Here is a 24,586-nt window from a genome sequence, read left to right as displayed (position 1 = left end):
AGATAGTACATGTGTCCCAAAAGTATTGATAAAAATAAGTGAGAAAGAGTATCTGTGAGATTCTCAGACTTACATTATTCTAAAATTAGATTTAGTATATTTTTCCATAACTTGTATGGATTTCTTAAATGTCATCCATATCATGGATAGTTATCTGGTGGGACCTAAGAGTAGTGGATCTTGCCTATCTATGAAATGAATTCAACTCATAACTTTACAGTATTAATGTTCCCTCTTTGAAACCCTTGTAAAGCAAGAGAGGATCTAAATGTGAAGTAAACACTATGTTGTTAGTCTACATAGTTCCTAATGAAAACTCTTTATGAGTTTTAGTAATATTTGGGTACAAAATTCTGGAAGAGCAGAGAAATGGAAAATAATTTGGAAAGAATGAAAGTGTAGAAATAGGACCAAGTTTTAAATTATTCAAATCAAACACAATTTTCTTAAAAAAAAACAAAATCAGAAGTTTTCAAACAATGACTTCTGGGTCTTTTAGGATGTGAATCTCCAAGTGATACCATATTTTACTGTCCTGAGAGTAATATTTGAAATGTTTTGCAAACATAGAACATGAATGATTTTTAATGGCTAAGGGAAACTAACTCTGTCACCAAAACAAATGTGCTTTGTGGAGGCAAGGGTACATATACAAATAAACGGCAAAACATGGGAGAGGATTGAGACATTCCCAACATTAGATTGATAGCAGACTGACCCAAAGAAAAAATACTTCTAGCCCCTACATAGCATTACTTTTTAATAAGACAAGTGGACTTTTATTGCCTCAATTGTGTGTATTGAAGATGATATCTTGGAAGACAGACAACACTTCAAACAAAATATGGTATAGATGCCGAGGTATAATAAGGATTTCTGTATGTCCAAAGCTCATTAGAACCTGAATTTGCTTCTCTCTGCACAGCCTGAGGAGCATTTTACTAATATAACTATGTCAGTGCCATCTGTATTGCGATGTTTAGGATGGACTAAGAGGAAAGGAAGCCCACTGAGCTGCTCAGACTGCACACACATAAGCCATTGTATATCATTACATCATTAGCAAGTGCGCTGCCCATGAAGGCTGACCTGACCAGGGTGGGATCCCAAGCAGCAGGTATGCCATGAACAACAAACTCAGATTCCTAACATATGTTTAATTTGAGTAACTCTCCTCCATTAAAATACCTCTTGATTCTAAATCTGCATCCTGATTCGCCCAATCTTGTTACCATTTTCTGCTGCTTGTTCTGAATTAATCCTTTGAGGTGGTCATTCCTCAGAAAGAAGAAAGAAAAATGAGAATAGAGATGCAAATTGAGTATATGAATGGATGTGAATGGGAGAAAATAGAGGGAATGAAACTGGAATCTGTTTTCATGAGCTGGATTCTCTAAGTTGTAGAAGAAAGAAAGGTAGAAGAGAAATGCAGGCAGAAGGTCCTTACAAGGTTATCCATTCATATTTCTACTGATGAATGAAAATCACTCTTTATAAGAGAGCTAAATTTACAGATTATTTTGATTCTCTGTCGTACGTACTTCATCTCAAAAAATTGGTATAATCTAAAAAATGGGTAAAATTATTAAAACAGTTTCCATCATAGAAAATTAAATGATTTTACTGTCAAAGTCAGTGTTTAAACTTGGATAATTTGAATTATATTTCATATAGTGATCCTGTCACTGAGATGTCTAAACATTCTTTGTAAAAGTAATAATCCCTGATTCTGATTTCTCATCAACAGAAAACTTACTTTATTATAAAAGTTCAAATATTAGCTACCAGTTGATGTTATTTGTAAAATCTAAACTGAAGGCTAGTTTTCTTGAAAAAAATTTTATTTCAATATATTAAATATATTTTTCAAAAAAAATATATTTTTCATTTTAGGGTATTTAATTCTTTGACTTTCTAGATTTTTCCTAGGTAAATTTTCTGCTCAGAAGACCATGAAATTACTTTAGGTATTTAATTTGAGATATATTTAAATCTAATAGGATATTGCTAAAATAAATATTTAAGGTATTTAATATTATACTCTATCAAATATTATCCAAATATCTTAATTAAGAAAATATATCATGTCACTGTCATTAAATTCATTATCTATCTATCTTTTAGCTAGCTTGCTCGCTAGCTAACAAATACAGGTTTCCCTAGGCTACATAAGACTAGTTCTTGTTGTTGTTTGTTTGCTTGCTTTCTTTACTTTTTGAAATGGGATCTGGCTGTGTAGCCCAGACTGACTCAAACTCCCAGTCCTCCTGATTCAGCCTCCCTGTGCCTCCACTACAAGCAAGACTGCTTTTAATATGAGGTCACATTAATGGTAAACACTGAATTTCTATGCAATCTAGGCCTTTGTGATCTTCAAATACTTCTACTTTTTTTCTTTGGGAGTTCCTAGTGGAAGTAGTGGAAGTAGTAAACATTATTTTCATGACTGGAGATTGAATTCAGGACCTTGTGTTTGCTTAACAGTGCCATACTGCTTAAGCATGCCTCTGTCCCCTTTTTACATTGATAATTTTAAAACTAAGGTCTCACTTACTTATGAATGGCCTAGCCATTCTTTAGGATGGAGTGTTGAGAAATTTTATGCATAGCTGGTCTCAATCCATAATCCCTTGATATCCACCTCTCAAGTAACTAGGATTACAGGCTTGAGCTAGTGTCCTGGACAAGTTTGTTCATGAGTAATTTTCCAGTGTCTATCTGCAAAGCAAAAGGAAGTCTTCAGGGGCTGCAGTGTCCTTGTTCTCTGCTCTGTCCCCATCAACATCTGACAACTGGCCTACTCTAGATATTTACTATTATGTGCTGGTTTCCATTTCCACAACAGTATTGTTACTGATGGTACCTTGTAATCTTGTTCAGTCCCATGACTTCTAGAAGTTGTAGATAATCAAGTAAAGACATACCTCATGAAGGAGACAAAGTGATTTTGCTCCCAAGTATGTATTATCTCAAGAAAGCCTAAACCATGCAAGGTAGCCCACACTGTCCTCTGAAGTTCATAATAAGCCCAGTCTTTCTATTTTACCAGAAGCACCATGCTGTACATGAAATTGCAGTCTGCTAGTTATACCATTCAAATCATGAGCACTCTTTATGCTCAAACTTGACTGTTTAGTTTTCATGTTATGCTTGAAGTTATGGTCTTTACGTAAACAGATGAGGCAAACTACATTTTTATCCAGAAAAATTCAATTGTTAGTTAGTTCCTAGAAAAATACCTAGCCCTAATGATTTCTTGTCTTCTGCAATTGAGGAATCTATCCTTCCTCCACTAGAATGAAAATGAGAATGTGTGATATGAGGAAGAATGAAATGAAGTAAAGAATGAAATGAAAATATTTAATGAAGGAGAGTTGCCCAAAACAGCCAGCTGTGGCATCAGCTAACTTAGGACAGTGTGAAAGGTGGGCTGTGGCGTGGACGTGTGGATGGTTAGGTTCGTTGGTGGTAAAGGCCTCTGGGAGGCAGAGCTAGCTTATATGAGGATGAAGACGACCTCACATGAAGAATGCCTTACCTCCTACCTCAAGAACCTAAAAATGGTTTGGGGGCGGTTGGTGAACCACAGGTATTCCTCAGGCTGGTTCCTATTAGGCAGGGAAAAGTAGAAGCCTCGCTTTTCCTCGTCCTTGCTGAAGTGAAACCATTGAAGTCAGCTATTATTTAGACAGGGAGTGGGTACTGCTCACTTGGGAGATACTTGTCTTGGGGAGGGCGTGCCCAACATAGCCCACAGAAGGACTTGGAGGGAGGGGGCACAGAGAGGTCTCAACTTGAGGGTCGAGAAATGAGGGCCACTCTGTTAAGCCCACCTAATCAAAATCGTAAGTAAAGCCTTACCTTTGCATCTATATTTCATTCTCCCACAGATAAATTACATAGCTCAGAGTCTGGTACAATGACTGTCTATGCAAGGCTGAATATCTCTAAAGTAAAAATACCTAAGAGAAGTTCACATTCCCAGATGCTTGGCATCATGTAGTCAAAACATTTTAAATATATTTTAAAATAACCTTCCAGATGTACGACAACTTGCAGCTTGCCATAGACCTTGACTACATTTTGGAATGAGGGTAGAAAACTGAGGTGGTTATGAAAATTATACAGGGAAATAGAACTCCCTCTGCCTTCCTGGTCTGATTACCTTGGGAAATAGTTTTGTTTTCTTTCTTTCTTTTTCTTTGCCTTTCTATTTCTTTAATATTACCTTTGACTTGATCAGTCCAAACCCAGAAGAACTTTCTGCAGTTCCTTGCGTTTGTCTTATGAAATATATAATTGCCACCAAGTTCTGACATTTTCTGACTTTGGAAGTAGTTATTTATAATTCAGCTTAATTTTGTGCTTATTTTTCCTCTATTCCTTGATATTAAATACTACTAATTCCATATATCAACTTTTCCAGTGTCTTTTCTTTTGTAAGACTTACATTACTGAACATGTAATTAAATTTTAAAAATTAACTAAAAATATAGTAAGGATTTGCTTATTCTTGAGCAAGATTCCCCCATAGCAATTACCAGTCTTTAATGGGAAATCTGGGCTCTGTGTTTATATTGGTTATATGTACAGTCCCTGGGTGCTAAATATCCAACAGCCTACTAGAACCACAGGAAAAATTGCTCAAGACCCTTTGCACATTGTGAGGTTTGCACAATTACTCCCTATCGTCCAAGAAATAATCTATTTGTTCTTAAATTCTTCAGTAACTAAATCTATGAGTTTTATTATTAATATTATATCATTATGAAGTTTAAAAGAAATAAAATGCATGAAGTAGCAAAATCTGAAGTGATGTATAGGTTGGTCTGACTCTTAATAATTACTTTTTTTCTTCACCATAGTTGTGTAGAGTGTTCAATTGATTTTTAATGCTTCCTAATTATTCTGTGACAATTGTATATGATGTATTGGTAGAAATTGAATTGGATTTAAAAAAATTCTGAATTCTACAGATAAGTTAAAGAGAAGACAAGATTTCTGCAACTGTTACTATAGAGAAGTTTACCTAAGTGATACAACAATTGTTTCAAAGCAATTGAAAATGTTAAAATAAAAATATGTCCCTTTAGGTTATCTGCCCAAACCAGGTTGGAATTTTGTCTTCATTGCTGGAAAGAGGGTCACATGGTAATGAGAAGTAGCTTCTTGCAGGGGATGGGGAGGGAAGGGGCTGATGCTCTGAGGATAAAATTCAATAGTTTTGAAGAAAGTGTAAGGACTGTGATTGAAGGAGTGGTTGATAGCTGAAAGAGTCATTCTAAGAACGTGACTTCGAATAAAAGGATTTATTTAGAGGAAGAAGTCATGCTACTTGGAGGTTTTTTAATAATGGCAGAATTCAGGGTTTTGCTAGTAGGATTCCAATATACTATACATACCTTCACTCCTCCCTGAAGATTACTATCTTCCTTCTTGGTAGTTCATTTATTTGAAAATGGGATAACTGGAGAAAGCAGGTCAGAATAAGATAGAATACAAAGGATGTAGAAAGGAGGTTTAAATCTCTACTCTGGCTCTGTCATTAACTGTCTTAAGATGATGGTGAGCAATTCACATAACCTGATTAGAAAAATCTGGCACAATGGTTTTTATTCTGTCAGGAGAAAGAAAATATAATAGAACCAGAGTGCATTTCTTTGAGCCAAAACCTAGGGTCAGGTGGACATTATCTTGAGTGTATGAGGTGTGCCTAGGAAGGATCAGAAGTGCACAGTATGCATGTAGCTAATGGTGAATCATGGGGCTTAACTAACCCTTCACATAATCAAAATTATTCACTGTATCAAAATAATTACAAGTTTATCAAATATTTGTTGAATACTCTAATAGACAGAATAATGACTACCTGTAGTTGTCCAGGTCCTAGGACTAGAAAACTTGAGATTCTTATCTTTCATGACAGGAGAACTTGTGAAATGTGATTTAATTAAGCATCTTGCAATGGGAAGGGTATCCTCCCTTTGCTGGCTGGGAAAGTAATCATGAGAATCCTTTTAAAAGTGAAAGAAAGAGGCAAGGGATTCTCTCTCAAAGAAGTGATGAGCACGTGAAGCAGTCAGAGAGTTGAACACGGAGGGCTTTGACAATAGAAAGTAAACACGAGCCAAGAAATGAGGGTGGCTTCTAGAAGCTGAACAGACAGCAAAGCCACCTTCCTCCCCTGGAGCCTTCCAAAAAGGAATACAACCCAATCTAGTCCTCTATTTTAGTCCTTCCAAACTCTAGAAGAAAAGGTAATCATTTTTTGTTGCTTTAAACTTCTAAGTGTCTCTTATTTGTTACAGTAGCAATAGGAAACTAATGCCAATAATTCAGAGACTCTCCTAGCCAACAGAAACCAACAACCAATACAGAGGAAAAGCAACCTAGAACCTGCTTCAGTGAAGTGTCCAACTAACATAACTGACTTTGCCAATGAAGAAATTGTGCCTGATAAAATTAACATAATTTTCCTATGGAAAATAAGCCTTGATTATCAATCCAGGGACTTTTCTACCCCCTCTGCTTCCTGTAGATGTGGGAGGGGAGGGGTCACTTCCTGTCACACAATCTATTACTTTCAGGGCTGTTCTGTTGCCCACTCACCACAGCAGAATTTTCACTTTGAAAGAATCATCTATGAAAAAAAAAAATCATCTATGAAGTACAGTCCTGTTGCTGACTTGAAGAGCTGGAATTCCCTAAGTCGTTAACTGTGAAAGGAAGATGGCCTTTACTCAGGGCAGTGGCTCTGAAGTGAAGAAACTAGACCTTAAAGGAGATAAGTCATAGGAACACAATGGGCCAGCTGTAGTAAAAGAGCTCTTCCAGAATTTGAGTTTCTGCCTTCCTTTTCAGTCTCTATCCCTGTTCCAAACAGACACTAGAATGCCCTGACTCCAGATGCTTTTTCAAAATCTGAAATAGAGGGAGTGCCTATAACTTACTACTTCCCAGCACACAGTGTGGATTACAAAGGGAACTTTGACGTGAAGAAATCCCTTGGAAACTAAAGGGCCCATGTTCCTTCTCTTACTATGTTATTTGGCTGGTCTCACTTTTGGTGTCATTTTCAAGTGCTGGGCTTGCTTTAAACAGACAGCCAATAACTGTGGATCTCATCAAAGAGGGCTTGAAACATATAACTTCCAGTGTGAGGAAGCTATAAGAAATGTTTTCTTTATTGTTGGAGGGTTATGACCCAGAATAAAGTAAAATCTATCCAAAGGAAACTGGAAAGTCAAGCTTAGGGACCTTGTTTCTTCAAGTCTGTTATAGTCACTTTGTGAAGTATTGCAGACAACTCATTATAATTTATCACACTGATACTTCTAGATTGGATGAAAACCAAACCAAACACAACTGAGTTCCATGCATATTAAATTACTTCTTACTTTAAAAAGGAGGGTGGTCTCACCAGAGCAGGATGGAGTTCATTAACAGGCTGAGAAGGTTTTCTTAACTCTTCATTATCTGGTTTACATTGCTACTGGTTTCCCAGGATCTTTGGACATCTTTTTGCATCCCTGAGAGATGGGTACTTCGTAAGTCACACCTATGGCTTGTTCCAAGACTAAAATACTCCACATCACAAATCTATGAACAAAACACTTATTATTCTGAAAGTTACTCCTATTTTCTTTATGTAAATTCAGCTGTTCTTTTTTCAGGGAAAAGCACAACAAATATTGGTTCATATATTTGTATTTCAATTTGCATGAAGCAAAATATTTAGCTCCATTTTGACAATTGATCAGCATGCATATCAGGCATGCTGTAATATCAGCATTTAAGAGTTTATGATCACGTTCCTTACAGCTGAGCAGTATTATCACCTACATTATTCAATGAAACACAAACCTTAGACTCAGAACTGTACTCACTGACAATCTTTAATACACCTCTAGGCTCTCTTTCTAGAAATGGGCACTGCAAACTCTGTATAACTACCCTTTAAATTTGTGCATCTAAAACATATGACTAGAGATATATTTTCCCTGTGGACTAAGAAAAATCCCTGAAATGCTACAAATTTAATCATTTGATCTTAAAGGAATTTTTATTTGCTCATATTCCTTTGTCTCTTGGTTGTTTATTTATCCTTCCCTATGAAAGCTAGTTGAACACTAAGGAACTTAATTCCTATTTATCACTTGATTTTTTCCCAAGTATCTCAGCTTAGAATTGAACCCCCTAAGCCAGAGTGCCATCCTTTTCCACATTCAACTCACTGGCAGTCTCTGAATTTCTTGTGAAACATCAAAGATTGTTCTGGGAAAAGGTGAGAGGTAGAAAGAGGCTCAGTGAATAGGTAATAAGCACAGAAATCAGTTTACCCCTCTCTCTTGAATAGATTTTTTTGTAGCATGAATTTAAACCTAGTTGTTGTTTTTTTCAAGTCCTTTTCCATACTTCAGAGTAGCAGCTTACCATAGAACAGCCAAAGTAGACAACATTCTTAGTGGTGATCTGCCTCATCTCTGTGCCTCAGGCATTAGCATACCTACATAATTCCAGGAGAAAAGAAAAGAAAATCTATTCCTAGACTGCTTCTGCTTTGTTGGATGAGGAACTTTCATGTGCTTATCCAAGGTCGGTATAATTATAGTTGTTCTGTTGATTTTTTAATCATTAAATAGTTGTACAAAGGGGCTTCCAATCAACCTATTAATTTATAAGTACAATGAATCTTGATCAGTGTTATCCCTTCCATTGCTCTCCCTCATCTCTCTCAGTAAACCATGGTTTTGAAATAAGAAAAGACCTATTTATTTATTTTATTGGCCTTGAAATATACATCAGATTGTTTTTAATTTATTTTTATTATGTTTCTTTAATTTTTTATTATCTTTGAATAGTTGTGCAAAGGGCTTTCACCTCAACATGTCGGTTTATGAGTACAGCCATCTTGATCAATGTGCTTTCCCTTCATCATTCTTCCCACGTGTGTCCCAACTCCACCCATCCTCTCACATTACCTGGCTCCTTTTTCACATATATACATTTAATGTTGATGACTGCATCTGCCCATCCTTCTCTTTGTTTAAAGCCTATTTATTCTTGCTGAATTTCTTTTTCTTGCTCAATTTAGAATGATCCAACTGATTCCACGGCTGTCCGAGGCTGGCAGAGCCACCACAGTAACTCAGACCAGCCATGTGAAGAGCCCCTGCATAGTGGAATGCTGGCTTGTTTTTAATGGTTCTTCTGTCATTTCTGACCTAAATGGCTAGGTCATGATCTAATGTGGGATATTCCATGACTTTTCGGGTGGATCCTCCAAATATAGACTCATACCAACAAGGGGTTGCCCAGTGACATAGGGAGATTACAATCTCGTCCTCTTTTTCAGTCTCAAGCCCCAAACCTGAGTCTTATAAGTCCCTTCCTCCCCAAAAATGTCCAAAGAGGACACAAATCTATCATGCAATTGTTCTCAGATTCTCATCAATGCTATTACTTTATTTAATATTTTACTTCTGAAAAACAAACAAAGCTGATAACAGAATTCTTCCTTTTGATTCCCTGGCTTATCGGCAAAGAAAGGATCTAGACTAAGACAACTCTTCTCTTACACACCGATTCTATCAGTGTTGCGGAGGGTGGTGTCCCATTTCTGAACACTGTGTTTGCCCCCTTTGCAAGGACTTAGTACTTATTCAATAAAAATAAATTTAATTTGTGGCTACACTTCAAGGAAGATGGTTGATGGTAAATGTGGAGCCGTCGTGTGGCTGAGTCCCTTAGCGACACTTTCATGTGGTTGGGTGAGCCATTCGCCCAAACCTCAAGTGTTTTTGAAGACACTGAACTGGAGACATTCACAATTCTTCCCTCCTTTTTTTGCTATTAATCCTTGGTGTTTTAACAAACAGTCAAGTTAATGCTGCCTACATTCTTTCCTGCCAATTGAAACTTTTTTCCCCTCCATGGTTCATGCACACATAAATCAAAGGGGGTGGTTGTCAACACATACAATATCCAAATATCAACTTCCTTTATTTTTAATTAAGCAGGATATACACACTTGATTTGAAGGCAGCCAGTGCTTTTTCACATACGAATGCACTCTGCATCATCATCTCTTTCTATTTTTTTCTTGTTAGTGTTCCTAAAAAGCAAAAGGTAGCTCTCAATTTGTACTACTTCTCTCCCAGCATAGGCATAGCAACTTGGGTTTCATATGTCTTAGAAAGGGACAATAAAGTTTACTAACTGCTTAGAAGTATATACTGGCAAAACATCTTTGATCTGAAACTGTTATCAATGACCATTCTTGTCAGATGTGATGCCATATTCTTACCCAGTTTTATTCATAGTAAAATTTCTAAATAAAAACCTTATAAAAATGGAACATATCAGATATATCTGAATAGACAGATGATAAATAGATGATAGATAATCACAACACTGCTGTATTATAATCTTCTTATGCCAACTGAAGTCAGTACCTCAAACTCTTGGAGCTTTTTCTCTGTTTTGGTTCAGGATATTTTGTACAAGCTAAAAAAAAACCATTTTTGTTCTGTACTAATCTTAACAAAGAAAAAATGCAGTCCCAAATCAAGAGATATGCTTCAGAGCACTCCTTAAAGCAATCAAGAGCATAAAGCACAGTGGTTAACACCTACAATGCCAGCTACTAGAGAGGCAGAAGTATGACCACGCTTCGCTTATTTGTTGAGATCTAGTCATATATAGAAGCCCCTATCTCAATAAATAAACTTGGCAGGGTGGTTCATGGCTGTAATTCTAGATATAGGGAAGGCAAAAGGAAGATTATCATGGTATGAAATTAGTTGAGCAAAATCATAAGTAAAGCAAAAAAACCCCTGCAAATGTTGTTCAAGTGGTAGAGCATCTTTCTAGACTTGGGCACAGGCTTTCAATTCTAACCCAGGTATTACAGAAACAAAACAAAAAAGTAAGAGAATGAAAATAAGGGGTAACAAGTTTGACAAGAAATATACTTATTACCTTACTTATGTACTTACGTAACTCTCATCCTAGATGGGCTCCTAGAACAGGGAAAAGACATTAGGTAATATGTCAGTAGTGGTTCTTTAGTTGTAATAAATTTACTAAACTGTTAACAACAGGAAAAACATGGTGTACCATATATGGGAACTGTACTATCTACACAAGTTTCCTGTGAGTTTAATCCTTTTACAAAAAGTTACTTTAAAACTTATGCTCGGGCTGGGAAGGTGGCTCAATGGTAGAGCGCTTGCCTTGCATGCATGAGGCCCTGGGTTCGATTCCTTAGTACCACATAAGCAAAAAGAAAAAAGCCGGAAGTGGCGCTGTGGCTCAAGTGGTAGAGCGCTAGCCTTGAGCTGAAGAACTGAGGGATAACACCCAGGCCCAGAGTTCAGGCCCCACGACCGGACCCAAAACAAAACAAAACAAAACAAAACAAAACACATGCTAATTTGGGTACAGAACTCCATTACTACCTGTGAAGGCAGTGAGTAGGAGGGGAAAGAGTTCACTTTCCTTTTACGAAGAATGTAAAGGAAACAAACTTTCACGGAATAGCAAATAGAAATTCTACAGCTGGGGCTGGGAAGATGGCTCAGTGGTAGAGCGCTTGCCTTGCATGCCTGAGGCCCTGGGTTCGATTCCTCAGCACCACATAAAGCAAAATGAAAAAAGCCAGAAGTGGTGCTGTGGCTCAAGTGGTAGAGCGCTAGCCTTGATCTGAAAAGCTGAGTGACAGCGCCCAGGCCCAGAGTTCAGGCCCCACGACCTGACCCCCCAAAAAAAAAAAGAAAGAAAGAAAGAAATTCTACAGCTGCTCTGCAGCATAGCACCTGGTAGGACACAGCTGACATGACAGGTAGGCCAGGTCAGCGCTTTGTGTGGTTACTGGGCTGAAGCTGAATACTGCTGTTTGAGCAACTTGCTACCAAGATTCTTCTCCTAGTTTTCAGTTGGAATATCCAAAAATGTTGTTTGGCTAGGTAAAAGACCTAGTCTCAACTTTTTAAAACAATAAACCACCCTTTAATTTCTACAGTGTTACCATTTTATCCAAAATGCTTTTCTCTCCATGAACCTATTTTTAAAAATAAAAAGACATGCATATTACTTTCTGTTTCTTGAGTTCAAAAAGCTGTTCCCCAAGGCCTGAGTTTTTATCACTAAACAGGAAGTATCATTTGTTTATTAAAACACACAAGCACACTATTTCTTTTTTGTAGCACCAGTAACAATTCCTGTCATTATATATATTTGAGGGGATTGGATACACTCTTTGGATACATTCATTCAAAAAGATTTGTTTGAAATGCAGTAGAGGTACTCAGTTGAAAATGAGTGATACAACTTGTGGGTAAGGATGGGAGGGGAAAAGTGAGAGAGCACAAGGGAAGGAATGACATTGTATCCAAAAAGAAATGTACTCATTACCTGACTTACAAAATGGTAACCCTCTGTCCACCACCTTTATCATAACAATTTAAAATAAAAGATTTGTTTGGCTTGTAATGGCATTTTCAGTGTGGTGGCATAGTGACAAGATGAAACAAAGCATTTTCTCCCAACCCTGTGACAGTAAACACAAAGCTTGTCAAGAGTGACCCAATTGGTGTCCCAGCTGCTAGCTGCTCAGTAGACTCTCAAGAAATGATTAATTGGCCTCAATCAGTTCTCAGCGGGAATACACACCTCATGGTAAATATCAGCACAATTGGTACTAATTAGCTCTGTTGTCACCTGTCACAACTGATCGGCTTGGAGCTGAAGGAGAGGAGTGATCTCTACAGTAGCAGCAGAAACCCAATTGGAAAGGGGTCAGAGACTCATTGCCAAGGGCACTATACTAGCAGGGAGCTCACGACGCTCTTTGCCATGTGGCATACGGGAGGTCCCAGTGTGATGATCACTTCCTGTGTGCTCAAAAGTGGGGATCATGGATCTCAAAGAAAAAATGCACTTGTATTCAATGGATGCAGGTTTTATACAGTGTAGTCTTTGGCTTTGAAGGCAGCCTGGTTTAGTTCAAATCCCGGCTCTGCCACTTTCTGTGCATTTGATCTTAAGAGAGTGATTTCTTTCTCTGAGCCTAGGTTTCTTTTTTCTTTTTCTTTTTCTTTTTTTTTGATGGTTGTCACTTCTTTACATTTAAAAAAATTATTGTAAAGGTGATATACCAAGGGGTTACAGTTACATAAGTCAGATAATGAGTACATTTCTTTTTGAACAGTGTCACCTCTTTCTGTGCTTTCTCCAAGTTTTGTTCACTCTCGACCTCCCTCCCTGACAAGTAATATATCCGTTTTCAACATAGTATCTGGTACATATCACTGCTGACTTAGTTCACCCTTTGTCTCACTATTTCTGTGCTTCCCCTTTTCTCTTCAAAACAGGTAAACTTACATATAATACAAAAAGTACAGAAATCTAAAAAAAAAAAAAAAATACAAAAGGTAAAATGAAAAACCTCTTGATTCGATTACTTGGATTTTCATCTTGATAAACATCATTTTTTATGATCATATGCACATGTGAGCCTTTGGAAGCCTTTCCAAAGAATATCCTCCGTTGGTCCCATTGTGGGAATATTTAGTGTCTGCTTAATTTATCATGCCCAAGCATATTTTTTTGTCTTTTTCCATCCATTATGTTTACTTGTAGATTCATAGGCATAGCCTAATTACTGTAAATGAGGGAAACCACGAAAGCTATGTTTCTTTGAGTCTGGCTTACTTCGCTTAATATAATTTTTCCAAGTTTTTGCATTTCATTATAAATGGGCACCTAGGTTTCTTAATCCGAAAACAAGAATGGAGAGAAAATTTTGTTAGTTCCTAAGAGGAAATGCTTGAAACTTAGTAGATACTGAAAACACCAGAATGTTCCCACAACTAACAGTCATACAATGTGGGGTACCAGTGATGACCGCCATTAGGCTTCTTAACAATAAGCAAGACAACACCAAGATGCACTGTGTCCCATGGGTAGTGATGCTAGAAGAGACTAGGGTCTAGTCCTTCACTGTCATCATCATTACCATTTTCTGAAAGTATAACCAATTTAGTGAAGAATGGAAGCAAGGTGGGACATTAAAACTAACAAATAACCTTGAAGGAAGTTGAACAATAATGTTCTAGCAGAGAAATATATATTTGTTGGACTAGAAATATATATTTGTTGGAAATATATATTTGTGGAGATAGTTCTACAGCCCCATAAAAAATGAATTAATTTAAAAAAAATTCCTAGCTGCAGGCCTTAATAGATACAAAGGAAAACTCAACTACAGTAGTACTGACTGTACTCTACTAAACAATTGCTTTAGAATTGGACTTTTCCAATTTCTCCATGATACAAGCAGTTGGGTTAGTACTAAATACATCAAAGTCCTCTTCCCTAAGAATTTTGGTCCAGAAGAACCTAGCTGGAACACAGGAATATGTTTGTTTTTTCTTTGTTTGCTTTAGTTGGCTTTAATACTATGGTGTAAAACAGGTATACACACACTTAGAAAGCTATAAATATAAGTATTTTTTTACAGAGAAAAACAAGTGCTGGTGAGGATGTAGAGAAAACAGAATTATCATGCCACTGAGAATATAAAATGATGTACCATTTTGAAAAATAGCTGGGAATTTCTATGAAAGTTAAACATAGAATTACCATATAACCCAGAAATTCTGTTTTTAGACAAATACCCAGAATCATTGAGCTTGTTGGTCTACACAAAACCTTGTACACATGTGTTCATAATGACATTGTTTATCTTTGTCAAAAAGAAGTGAATCAAATGTCTACTGACAGCGGATTCCATTGCATGTATATACTGTCTTATTTATTGATTCATCTACTAAGGGACAATTGTATCATTTTTGTCTTTTGGCTATTATGAACAATGCTACCAGGAATATAGATATATATGTATCACTTTAAGAATTTGCTTTTAATTCTTCGGGGCAAGCAGAATAGCTTGGTCGTATGGTACTTCTATTTTTTAATATTTTGGGGAACTGCCATATTCATTTTTTATAATGGTTGTACCACTTTACCTTCCACCAAGGGTTCCAGTATGTTCCTTATTTTTTTTGCTTGCTTTTAATAGTAGCCAATCTAATGTATGTGATGTATCTAAGACTTAATTATAATTCATAAAAGGAGCATGATAGTTCTTAGCCTCCTCACAAGTATATATTATTCCATGTAAAAATGAACTATTAGAGTGTATGAAGTTGTATCACAATTTAAATTGCATTATGTCCTTTGTATTCTCAGTACACAGCCCAGCACTAGGTATGATAATTCCAAGGGAGTCTAAGAAAAGTAACCAGGATAATTGCTTTCTAAGTTGTGGAAAATAAGATCTTAGAACCAACTACTTTAATATTTTTAGTATACACTGAGTCAAGAATTAGCAGACAAGCTAACTCCATCTTTCCTTGTAGGCATTCAAACATTAATGGGGTGGTAAGTTTTGGTAGATGGTCACTCCTTTTAGCATTTAGAAGAATGGAAGTATGCCTCCTTGGATAAGCAGAGAGAAAAAGGGAGACCTCTAAAACAACAAAAAAAAAAATCCCTCCATCTACAAGTTCACTACCAACTCATGACTTTAACACCTTCACGTCTTCCACAATGTCAGATGCCTGGTGCTACTCAGTCACCAAGATGATGAGCTTTCAGCAGCAATGTTCTCTAATTGTATGTAGTTTCCATCAACAAAAGTAATTTGGCTATGCATCTCTTATGCACTTACAGAAATACATACCAGGTAACTAGTAGCCAGAAGGATCTAATTTGTCTGCCTCACAGCCTCCTGACAGCTAAGCATTTGCCTTTACACAAATAAAATGTCAGCTACCATTAAACACCATATGGCAACAATATGACTCTTTCCTCTCTGGGGAACAACCTCTCCCCAGAAAAGATGGTACTTGAAATAGGAGATGCTTTTGAATGTAGGACCCCCTATCCCTCCCACCCAGGCCCGATGGCTGAGGAGTGGGCAGGGTGCCACCCACGGAAGGACATGGGCGACCAGATCAAATGTGAACCTATGGGGTAAGTTCCCCAACCAGCATTGACCAAAGGCTGTTTGCCCTGGGCATTTGGGTCTGTGGTTAAGGGGAAGTATGATCCTTAAGCTGGCCTGGATTAGCTCTACAAAATAGAAAACAGCCTCCACAGCCACTTAAAGAGGGGTTGGGGCTGACTCTGAATTGAAATGCAGGGGTGTGCAGTGAGTGAAGGGAGACATTCAAAGTGGAGTCTCCACCCTGCTGTCTCTGTGGAATTCCAGCAATGAATGGACAGAAAGAGGGTTAAGTTGGGGACATGGGGCAGTATGGGTAAGAAGGAGGCAGAGCAGCCATAACTGGGCAGATGGTTCAAGACTAAAAGTTAAATCAAGTTTCCTTAGGCGTGAATCTTTGAGCTTATGTGTCAATTTAGCACGCATGCGCGCGCGCGCACACACACACACACACACACACACACACACACACACACGAGTCAGTAGAGCAGGATTAATCCTTAAAACATAATCTCGAAGTGTTGCTTGTTCTGGTTTGGGGGGACTGTATTATGCAAATCGTCAAAATATGATGCTTATCCTCTTGGAAAACAGTGGTCCTATGTAACCTTGTCTCTGTGTTATGTGTGTTGGAATGTAGTCAATCAGTTTTACATGAAGTTTTAAACATACAGGCTTATCATGTTTCTAGGCCCCTGATTTGACCAAAAAACAAGGCCACATCAATGAGATCCCAAGCTTTGTAAAAGCAGAGTTCAATTGTACTGTCAGGAATGCTTACTTTGATGAATCAGTTAACATTGTCCACAGTTCTCACCCTCGTTATAATTATTGTCCACTTACATAAACTACTTGATAAAAACTTTTTAAGACCATGCATAATTTTTCAAAATAATTCTAAAGCTGAAACAATTTCAAGGGGTAAAATAAAAAAGAAACTAGGTAAAATTTAGAGCTCACAGAGTCCAGGATAAGGCAAAGAAACTTTTTCTTTGAGTTAATCTTGTTTGTCTAAATTTTATCAATCATATATATAGATATATATATGATTATATTGAGTAACAGTTCATATGAAAGTTTAAATGCCTAAAAAAGTAAGGAAGCACTTAAAATACCAATAATGCTTTTGATAGAATTTCTTTTCATGACTTTGTCTTCAGAAAGCACACTGCAGATAGAAAACAAAACCACTTTTTCAATAATTATCAGCCTTATGCTTTTTACTCACAGGATAGCATCACTTGCGCTTTTTACTGGCAAGAAATTCCATGACAATCAGTATCATAGCAATGCTGTGATGCACAGCAATTCCACATTTTGAGGTGGATGGAAATTTCTCAGACGAAGAGAACTATCCAAGCCAGGGATTGTAGATGGAACATTGTTTCTGTGAGTCTAAGGAATTGTAAAGATTTGGATGACAAGTAGAAAATTAAGTCAATCATCCAAATGTTTGCCACTGTTACAACAAACATCAAGTCATGAAAAAAGAAAATCTTAAAAACTTTTAAATATCTTAAGACTGATTCTATACTATATATTCTATACTATATCTAGGATTCTGTATCTAGATAATTGAGATCATCCTTTTGTTTGTGTTTCCGCATGAATGATAATGTAGAGGGTGAGGTAGCCTGGACATCTATGTTGAATATAGATACAGAAGTAGATATCCATATCCATGGGCACATATATAATACTTTTAGAAGATAGGACATTTTTAAATGTTTGAAATTTTTATTTTAATATATTTTTATTGCAAAGATACTGTACAGAGGAGTTACTATTACATGAGTAAGGTAATGAGTACATTTTCTCTTGAGCATTATTACCCCCTCCTTTGTTTTTCCCCCCGACCATCCCTTCCCTCCCCACCTCCCCAACTCCTCCCTCCCCCACCAAGTGGTAAAGTTCATTTTCAACATAGTGTCTTATACATCTCATTGTTACAATGGGCCAACCTGTATCCTTATTTCAGCATTTTGTTATTTCTCTTCCCCTCCCCAAATTAGAAAAATATATATACAAGATTCAGGGCACTGGAATCAAATACAGTGAAAACAGGGGTTATTCCATGGGGGAAGAACATACAAAAGAAAAAAAAAATCACATAGTACAAGTACATTAAAAACAACAGCAAGAAAAATTATATGACATAGATTTAGATATTTTTCATCACATAATACACTGATTCTGTAATGAAAGTGATGAGCTTAAAATATAAATGAAATGGTAGAAATAGTGATGCATAACTGTAATCTCAGTATCTAGGATTCAGAAGTAGAGGATCACAAATTCAAAGCCAACCTGGGCTACACACAGATTCTGCCTCAAAGAAAAATGAAACTATATTTCATCTTCCAAATATAAGAAAAAACCAGTATGCCTGGAAAGGAGAGAGAGTGGGTGAATAAAGTCATAATATTCTATGTATGTACATGAAAATGTAACTAGGTAACTTGAGAGCTTGGGTGGGGTAGGGAGAGACTTTAGAGAACCTTGGAAGGGTGACTGATCAACGTGCACTGTACTCATGAATTGTAACATTGAATTAAAACCTCTTTATACAACTAAAGATAAATTGAATGTTTTCAAAAGTATGCCTGTTCTTATTGATCATGATTTTATAGAAATTGGTTATTTTTAAATAAAGTAACTTCTGCTCACAGAACTCTAGTGCCCCAAAGTATGATTCCTTTTTCAGCATAAATTTGACTGCTTACCACATTCAAATAGAATTTTAAATTCTAGATGTGGCGAGTTGTGACATTTGAAATGGTTTAGTGCTGCTAAGTCTTTGAAAAATTCATGAATGAATGCACACATAGGTATTAGAGTTTTCACCTAGCTGAATTGGATTCTATTTGATTGCAAACTATGTGTTTCAGTTTCATAGAAATATATCTACTGTTTGTTTTGTTCAAGTGTAGTCTCTCAAAGATTTAGAATATTTTCTGGGATTTAACTAAAACACAGATTTAACTGTTGATTCTACCTGGATACTTTTAAGTCTCTCTGAAGCCTTAAACAATTCCCAACACAGCTCATGCAACATAAGAATTTCATCAGTTGAAAACTAAGAATCATTTCTCTGGGATGTGTAAAACAAGAAGCTGACCAGCATTATTTTCTTTTTCTAATTCAGTGTCATTATTGAGAGTTATTCTTGAACTTTATGAAAACCAGATTGGGGCATGGGCATGTTCTTCATCGAATCATGTTCAAGGAATTGAAACTGAAAATCATTTAAAATGGGCAAACATGACATTGAAAATAGTCTACAGTTTTATCCTACTTCAGAGAATCTGTGACTCTGACGAGGAAGCGAAAGGTGTTAGTAGTTCTTTTTTGTTTTTATGTATTTTTCAAAAATGGAAACTAGCTTACCAGTCAGAAAAAATGAAAGATTATTTTTCTTTAGTCACTATTTTGCTGGCTTATCAGTTACAGACTTAGACCTTCATATGTATTTGCTTATGAAGCTGTGTCTTCTCTCCATTGTCCACACGAAAAAATACCAAATAGCGCCATTAAGGCCATCTCTTGCCATCCCAGAACACAGTATCAACTAAATTTCTTAGCTGCTTCTTCCAAGACTCTTTCCAAGTCCAGCAGGACTGTAAATCATTCATTCACCCATCTCTGTTTTTCTCCTTCCTGCCATTCCTTTTTATTACTGTATGCCTTTCTCAGAAATGCCTGTTTCTTCTCTCTTCTTGCTGAAATTTCCACATAGATAACAGGTATGATACATCCTTTCCAGGAGATCTCCCCAACCTCCCGCCTTTTCTATCCTCTCCTTCCTTTCTCTAAAGCAAATTTTCTGCTATCTTCACCCCTTGCCATACATGCATAGATACATACATGTGTGCCTAGGGTTCAGTCAGACTATAGATTATGCTCAAAGCTGCTACCTTAGTATACAGTCTGTGTCCTGAACAAAGATGTCAAGGTCAAAAGACAGATAGGGATGAAACTCTGTCTTCCTCTCCACTGGCCAAGGCCTGGCCTTACCTATATGAACATATCTATTTAGAAAGACATCTTTTTTTCGTCTTTTTTGACAAAGAGGCACCCTATCTAATATCAGCTCTACCCCCCTCAGATGCATGATATTTTCATTGCCTTTAGAAGAGTACAAGTTCATTCACTTATTTTATTCTCATTATTTTTGTTATGATGCCTTTCTTGCACATAGTAAGTTTTCCTTGACTATTCATTGGATTTAATGAAATTTATTTAAAAGAAAGCAAATGAAAACCTGGGAATATGGAAAGCACTACAGAGGGCTTAGCATAGTGACACTATAACTTGTCGGATTTTGAGTGTGTCCACAAAGTAATTTCATAGTAACTGTCATGCCCCATGGTCTTTTGTGGATTTTCAGAAGCCACATTTCTGATGCTGTGACAGAGCATCGCAGAGTTGAACTGAAGTCCATTTTTGGCTGTTTGTTAAAATAGGCAAAGGATAACATTAAGAACTGTCTAAAGCGGGCAGGACAAAGGTCAGAGAGAATCTCCATGGGAGATGGAGGAATATTGGGAGAAGCCAGTTGGATCAGTCTAAGGTTTGGTATATTTCCTAGAAGTCTACAGTAAGCCAAAAAGAAAGAAAGAAATGAGGGGAAACACCCCATGTTTAAGTCCTTGAAGCTAGAATTACTCTGTCTTTCCCAACACTGCACATATTATAACTTGATGTGGCCTTGCCTCTCAGAGTAAAGATTTGCTTTTGGAGGGTCTCATGGGAAATTAATATTGATTCTATTGGAATTTCACTTGAGATATGGGAACTGTCCATAAAGTGAACTTTACAGACCACAGAACAATGATGTACTCAAGATAGGTTTTATGCCTATTTAATGACATGGCCAAGTCTTCAAATTTCAAATTGCAAGTGGAAAACCATTGGCTGACCTCTCAAGAGAAAATTCTGTGCTAATACACAAAATTTCCTACTAACTATACATTTCATCATTTCAAGACTACTAAGTTTTTGTGATACATTGTTTTCCCTTCAGGATGAAACAAGATGAAACTGTGTTTGATAGTAGTTTGACAGTGTATTTCTCTCCTTTTCCTCCCCAGTCCTCTGTGATGTCAGTCTGCTTTGCTCGTTTTCATCCTAATTTGGTGGTTGGTGGGACTTACTCTGGCCAGATTGTCCTCTGGGATAATCGCAGTCATCGAAGGACACCTGTCCAGCGGACACCCTTGTCAGCTGCTGCACACACAGTGAGTCCAACTTTCATTACATCTCTTTTAGCTACCCAATTCCTGAAAGAGGAGAGCCTCCAGAAATAAGATTCACCAAGTATGAGTTCTGACAGCAAAAGCAAGTTCAAAATATCAAGTTGGAAGTGATTATATCCCAAGTTAAATTGAGATAAAAGTAAGTGAAGGAAACACTGGCTTTAGAGAAAATACTGTAATCTACAAGATCTAGCACATAGAAAAACTGTCCTCTGATGTCCCAAAGACCACTGGTGAAGAGATTAAAACTAAAAAAATGGACACAGAGGAATTTTAAGAAGAGGCTCCTGCAATTATTTCTAAAATAACACTTCACATTTATATTATGAGGTGGAAATCTATTTTCAAATAGGCCATAAAGTATAAGCACTTCATGCTTAGGGATGGTATATGGGACATTTGCCAACAGACTTTTCCTGTTTGTGATTTGAGGGAGTGCTATGACTTTAAATTCTGGAATGTGTGGTGTAAGCCTTCACATAAAGTCTACAGTGACAATATAATCCGCAGGGTTAAAAGTCAACATCTCAAAACCATTACCCATAATTTAGTAGAAGAGGTTCAGTACGGTGTTCATAAGACAACTGCTCTGTCATTTCCTTTAAGTGAATGACAGGTGTGTATAGCAATTGTTCGGAATGAGAAGACAGACATGTCTCCATCAATCCTTGCTTCCTTGACAGTCGGGGCAGCTGATGTTCTTTTTCTGAAATGCCCAATTTATGCCCAAGGATGCGGCTCTACTAGTGTTTTCCATTTCCTTAATGTGGTTGCTCCATTTATTTCATCTGCTGGCCTCAAAAGCATTCTGGCTTGAAAAAGGACTGCTAGCTGTTTTAGCTAAGAACAGGAGGAGGAAAATTCTTCCGCTCTTCTAAGTCTGACAATGGGAAATGACAAATACCAAGTCAGTCCTAATTTTGATTGATTGACACCGAAGACACATGCAGGTGAAGCCTAGTTCTTGGGAATCTTGAGAAATTACTCTTACCCACCCTATTTCTTCAACCTAATAACAGAAAATTGTGGCCCAGGAGAAGTTGGACAGAAAACAGGTGTTTTCTCAGCTAGGGAGAAAGCATTTCTTGGCCCCATGTGTATCTCTGGTGCATTTGTGAACATACCTTCTGAAAATTTCAAAACTGTAAATCCAAATGTTCGAATATTTAGCAATAAGCTAGAGAGGGACATCCAAATGCAGGAATGCTTCCAAAAAGTTAACAATTCTTACTCCGGTAACTTAGAGTGTGGCTGTCATAATAAAATGCTGCTATTGTCAAGCTAAATGCTGTTGGTTCTGTTAGAAAATAATACAAAACCAAATTTCTTTTTTCTTTCACTGTGTTTTGTCTAATCCATATCTAAATGTGAACAGTTAATTTTTTGTTTGTCTTTCAACTTCCATTATTGCCTGGTTGATTAGTACCAGGATCAAAAAGGAAAAAGAGGCCCACCACAGATTACTCACTAATTTCCTTTCACACTCACCACACATATGCATTTGGGACAACAGGAAATCATAATTAAAACAAAATCCTTCTGCCACACAGTTAAGTTTATTCCTAGAATAAACAAAAACAATCTGGCATCTATACTGGAAAAACATGCTATACTGTTGCTTTTTTCTTTCATTAAGTAAAGGGGTGTGTGTGTATGTGTCTGTCTGTCTGTGTGTATGTGTGTGTCTGTGTCTGTGTCTGTGTCTGTGTTTTCTTCATTAAGCATGGCCCAGTGTCTTCTGGAAAGATTTCTTTACATCTCTTTTAGGTGAAGATTTATTACTCAGAAAAATACAGACTGATACTACTGATTAAATAAAGCAAAGAACATTTGGCTACTCTGGGAATTTGGCTCTGTGATTCTTCTAAATTTGCCCTCCCTCTCTAATGCACCCTTAGGAGTCTTGATCCATTTGAGTTTTAGTGATATGTGTTGAGGCTCAGTGGTTAAAGAGAAGCTTACAATGCCTGGACCATGCTAAGATAAAGAGAGGTCAGTTCAGTGTAGTATTCTCTTGGATCAGCCAGATTGAGTTAAAACAACGAAGCTTTTGAACTGCTCAGATATTACTAGGTGAGCATCTGTGGGAATCTGTGACATTCTTCCATTTGATTTTTACACAGGGCTTTGTATGCAGTGAGCCTTGGAGTTAGGGTTTGATTGCATATAGCTTCAAGTTCCACAATACCAGAGACTTACAAAAGGAACACTGTCTACAGTCCCAGTCCCATCCGTCCTCTTGACATCTAAACACTTGATCAGGATAATCTCTGTTGTACTTAATCACTGTGTACATCCACTTAGACCGACTCATTTGAAAATGTCAGTAGGAATATGACTTAGGAAAACTATAGGACTTAGCTAATTGTCTGTAAGCATGGATAAAAAAACATGATATAATTGCCACAGAAAGAGATGTAATCTTAAGATGTGGCTAAAACCACACAAGAAGTGTCAGCTCAGTATGACTCATATTTCCATATTCTATGATCATAGTATAGTTAGAAAAGTTAGTTTCATTCTTAGAACTTCAGTTTTAGAAGAACTCAGATAAAAGATGGCACATTTTGAGAATAAAAAGGATGGAGAAGGTTGGACTCAAGGAACAATTGAAGGAATCAGTGATATTTAGTCTAAGACAAGATTTACAAGCTCTGAACTGAAGGAAAAAAAGCAAAAGCGTATATTCAAATAATTGTATAGTTTGACTCATTCTATTTGACCTGCACTAAATGTATCTTAGTGAACTTTTATGATCTCCATTAGTGGAAGGTAAAACTTTCCAGAAGTTAAGATGAAAACTGGCTACTGTTTAAGAAAGTGGTTTAAGTGGAGTTTGCACGGGTTCTTGAATAGGCAGATGAACAGTTCCACTAGATGGTTATTACTACTCCCTCTGACCAGACACTTATATGATAATAGCCTGAAAATCATCCTTTATGTAATATCAGATTGCCTATATTAAAGATTGTTTCATTGTCATTGTGGCTTGGTAGTATGCATAGTAACTCATTAAGAGTAAGGCCTAGACTGTCAGCTATTCACACAGAAAGGCATCGAGTGAGTTGTGGTTTGGCCACTCATGGCTTAGCTGCCTGTAATCTAACCAAAATTGCTGCTAGGTTATGCTACACTAACCTCCCATTTGGTGTTTAACTCTCTACTTGGTGCAGCTGCAAATGGTTTCAGCCTACCCCCAAAGGATAACCTACTAGAGTTATGACAAAGCATGAGAGTTTCTTGCTTGGTATTCCCAGGATATATAAATGACCTTTTTAATCCTGTCCAAATATCAGCCTTTATGCTATTTTGAAAGACAAAT

At 37.0% G+C, this 24,586-nt stretch overlaps 1 protein-coding gene across 1 annotated transcript in view; it reads left to right on the top strand.

The window, feature by feature from the left end:
• Dync1i1 (dynein cytoplasmic 1 intermediate chain 1) overlaps positions 1-24,586 on the top strand; it is a 278,997-nt gene that overhangs the window by 189,053 nt on the left and 65,358 nt on the right. Inside the window, exon 11 of the mRNA XM_042684669.1 lies at positions 21,100-21,246. Within this exon, the coding sequence (XP_042540603.1) occupies positions 21,100-21,246 (147 nt within the window). The remainder of the gene's footprint in view (positions 1-21,099; positions 21,247-24,586) is intronic.

The sequence above is a fragment of the Dipodomys spectabilis genome, unplaced genomic scaffold (genome assembly GCF_019054845.1).
Source record: "Dipodomys spectabilis isolate Male_0828 unplaced genomic scaffold, ASM1905484v1 ptg000089l, whole genome shotgun sequence".
NCBI classification, from domain to species: Eukaryota; Metazoa; Chordata; class Mammalia; order Rodentia; family Heteromyidae; genus Dipodomys; species Dipodomys spectabilis.
This window is presented reverse-complemented; position numbering and strand designations above follow the sequence as displayed.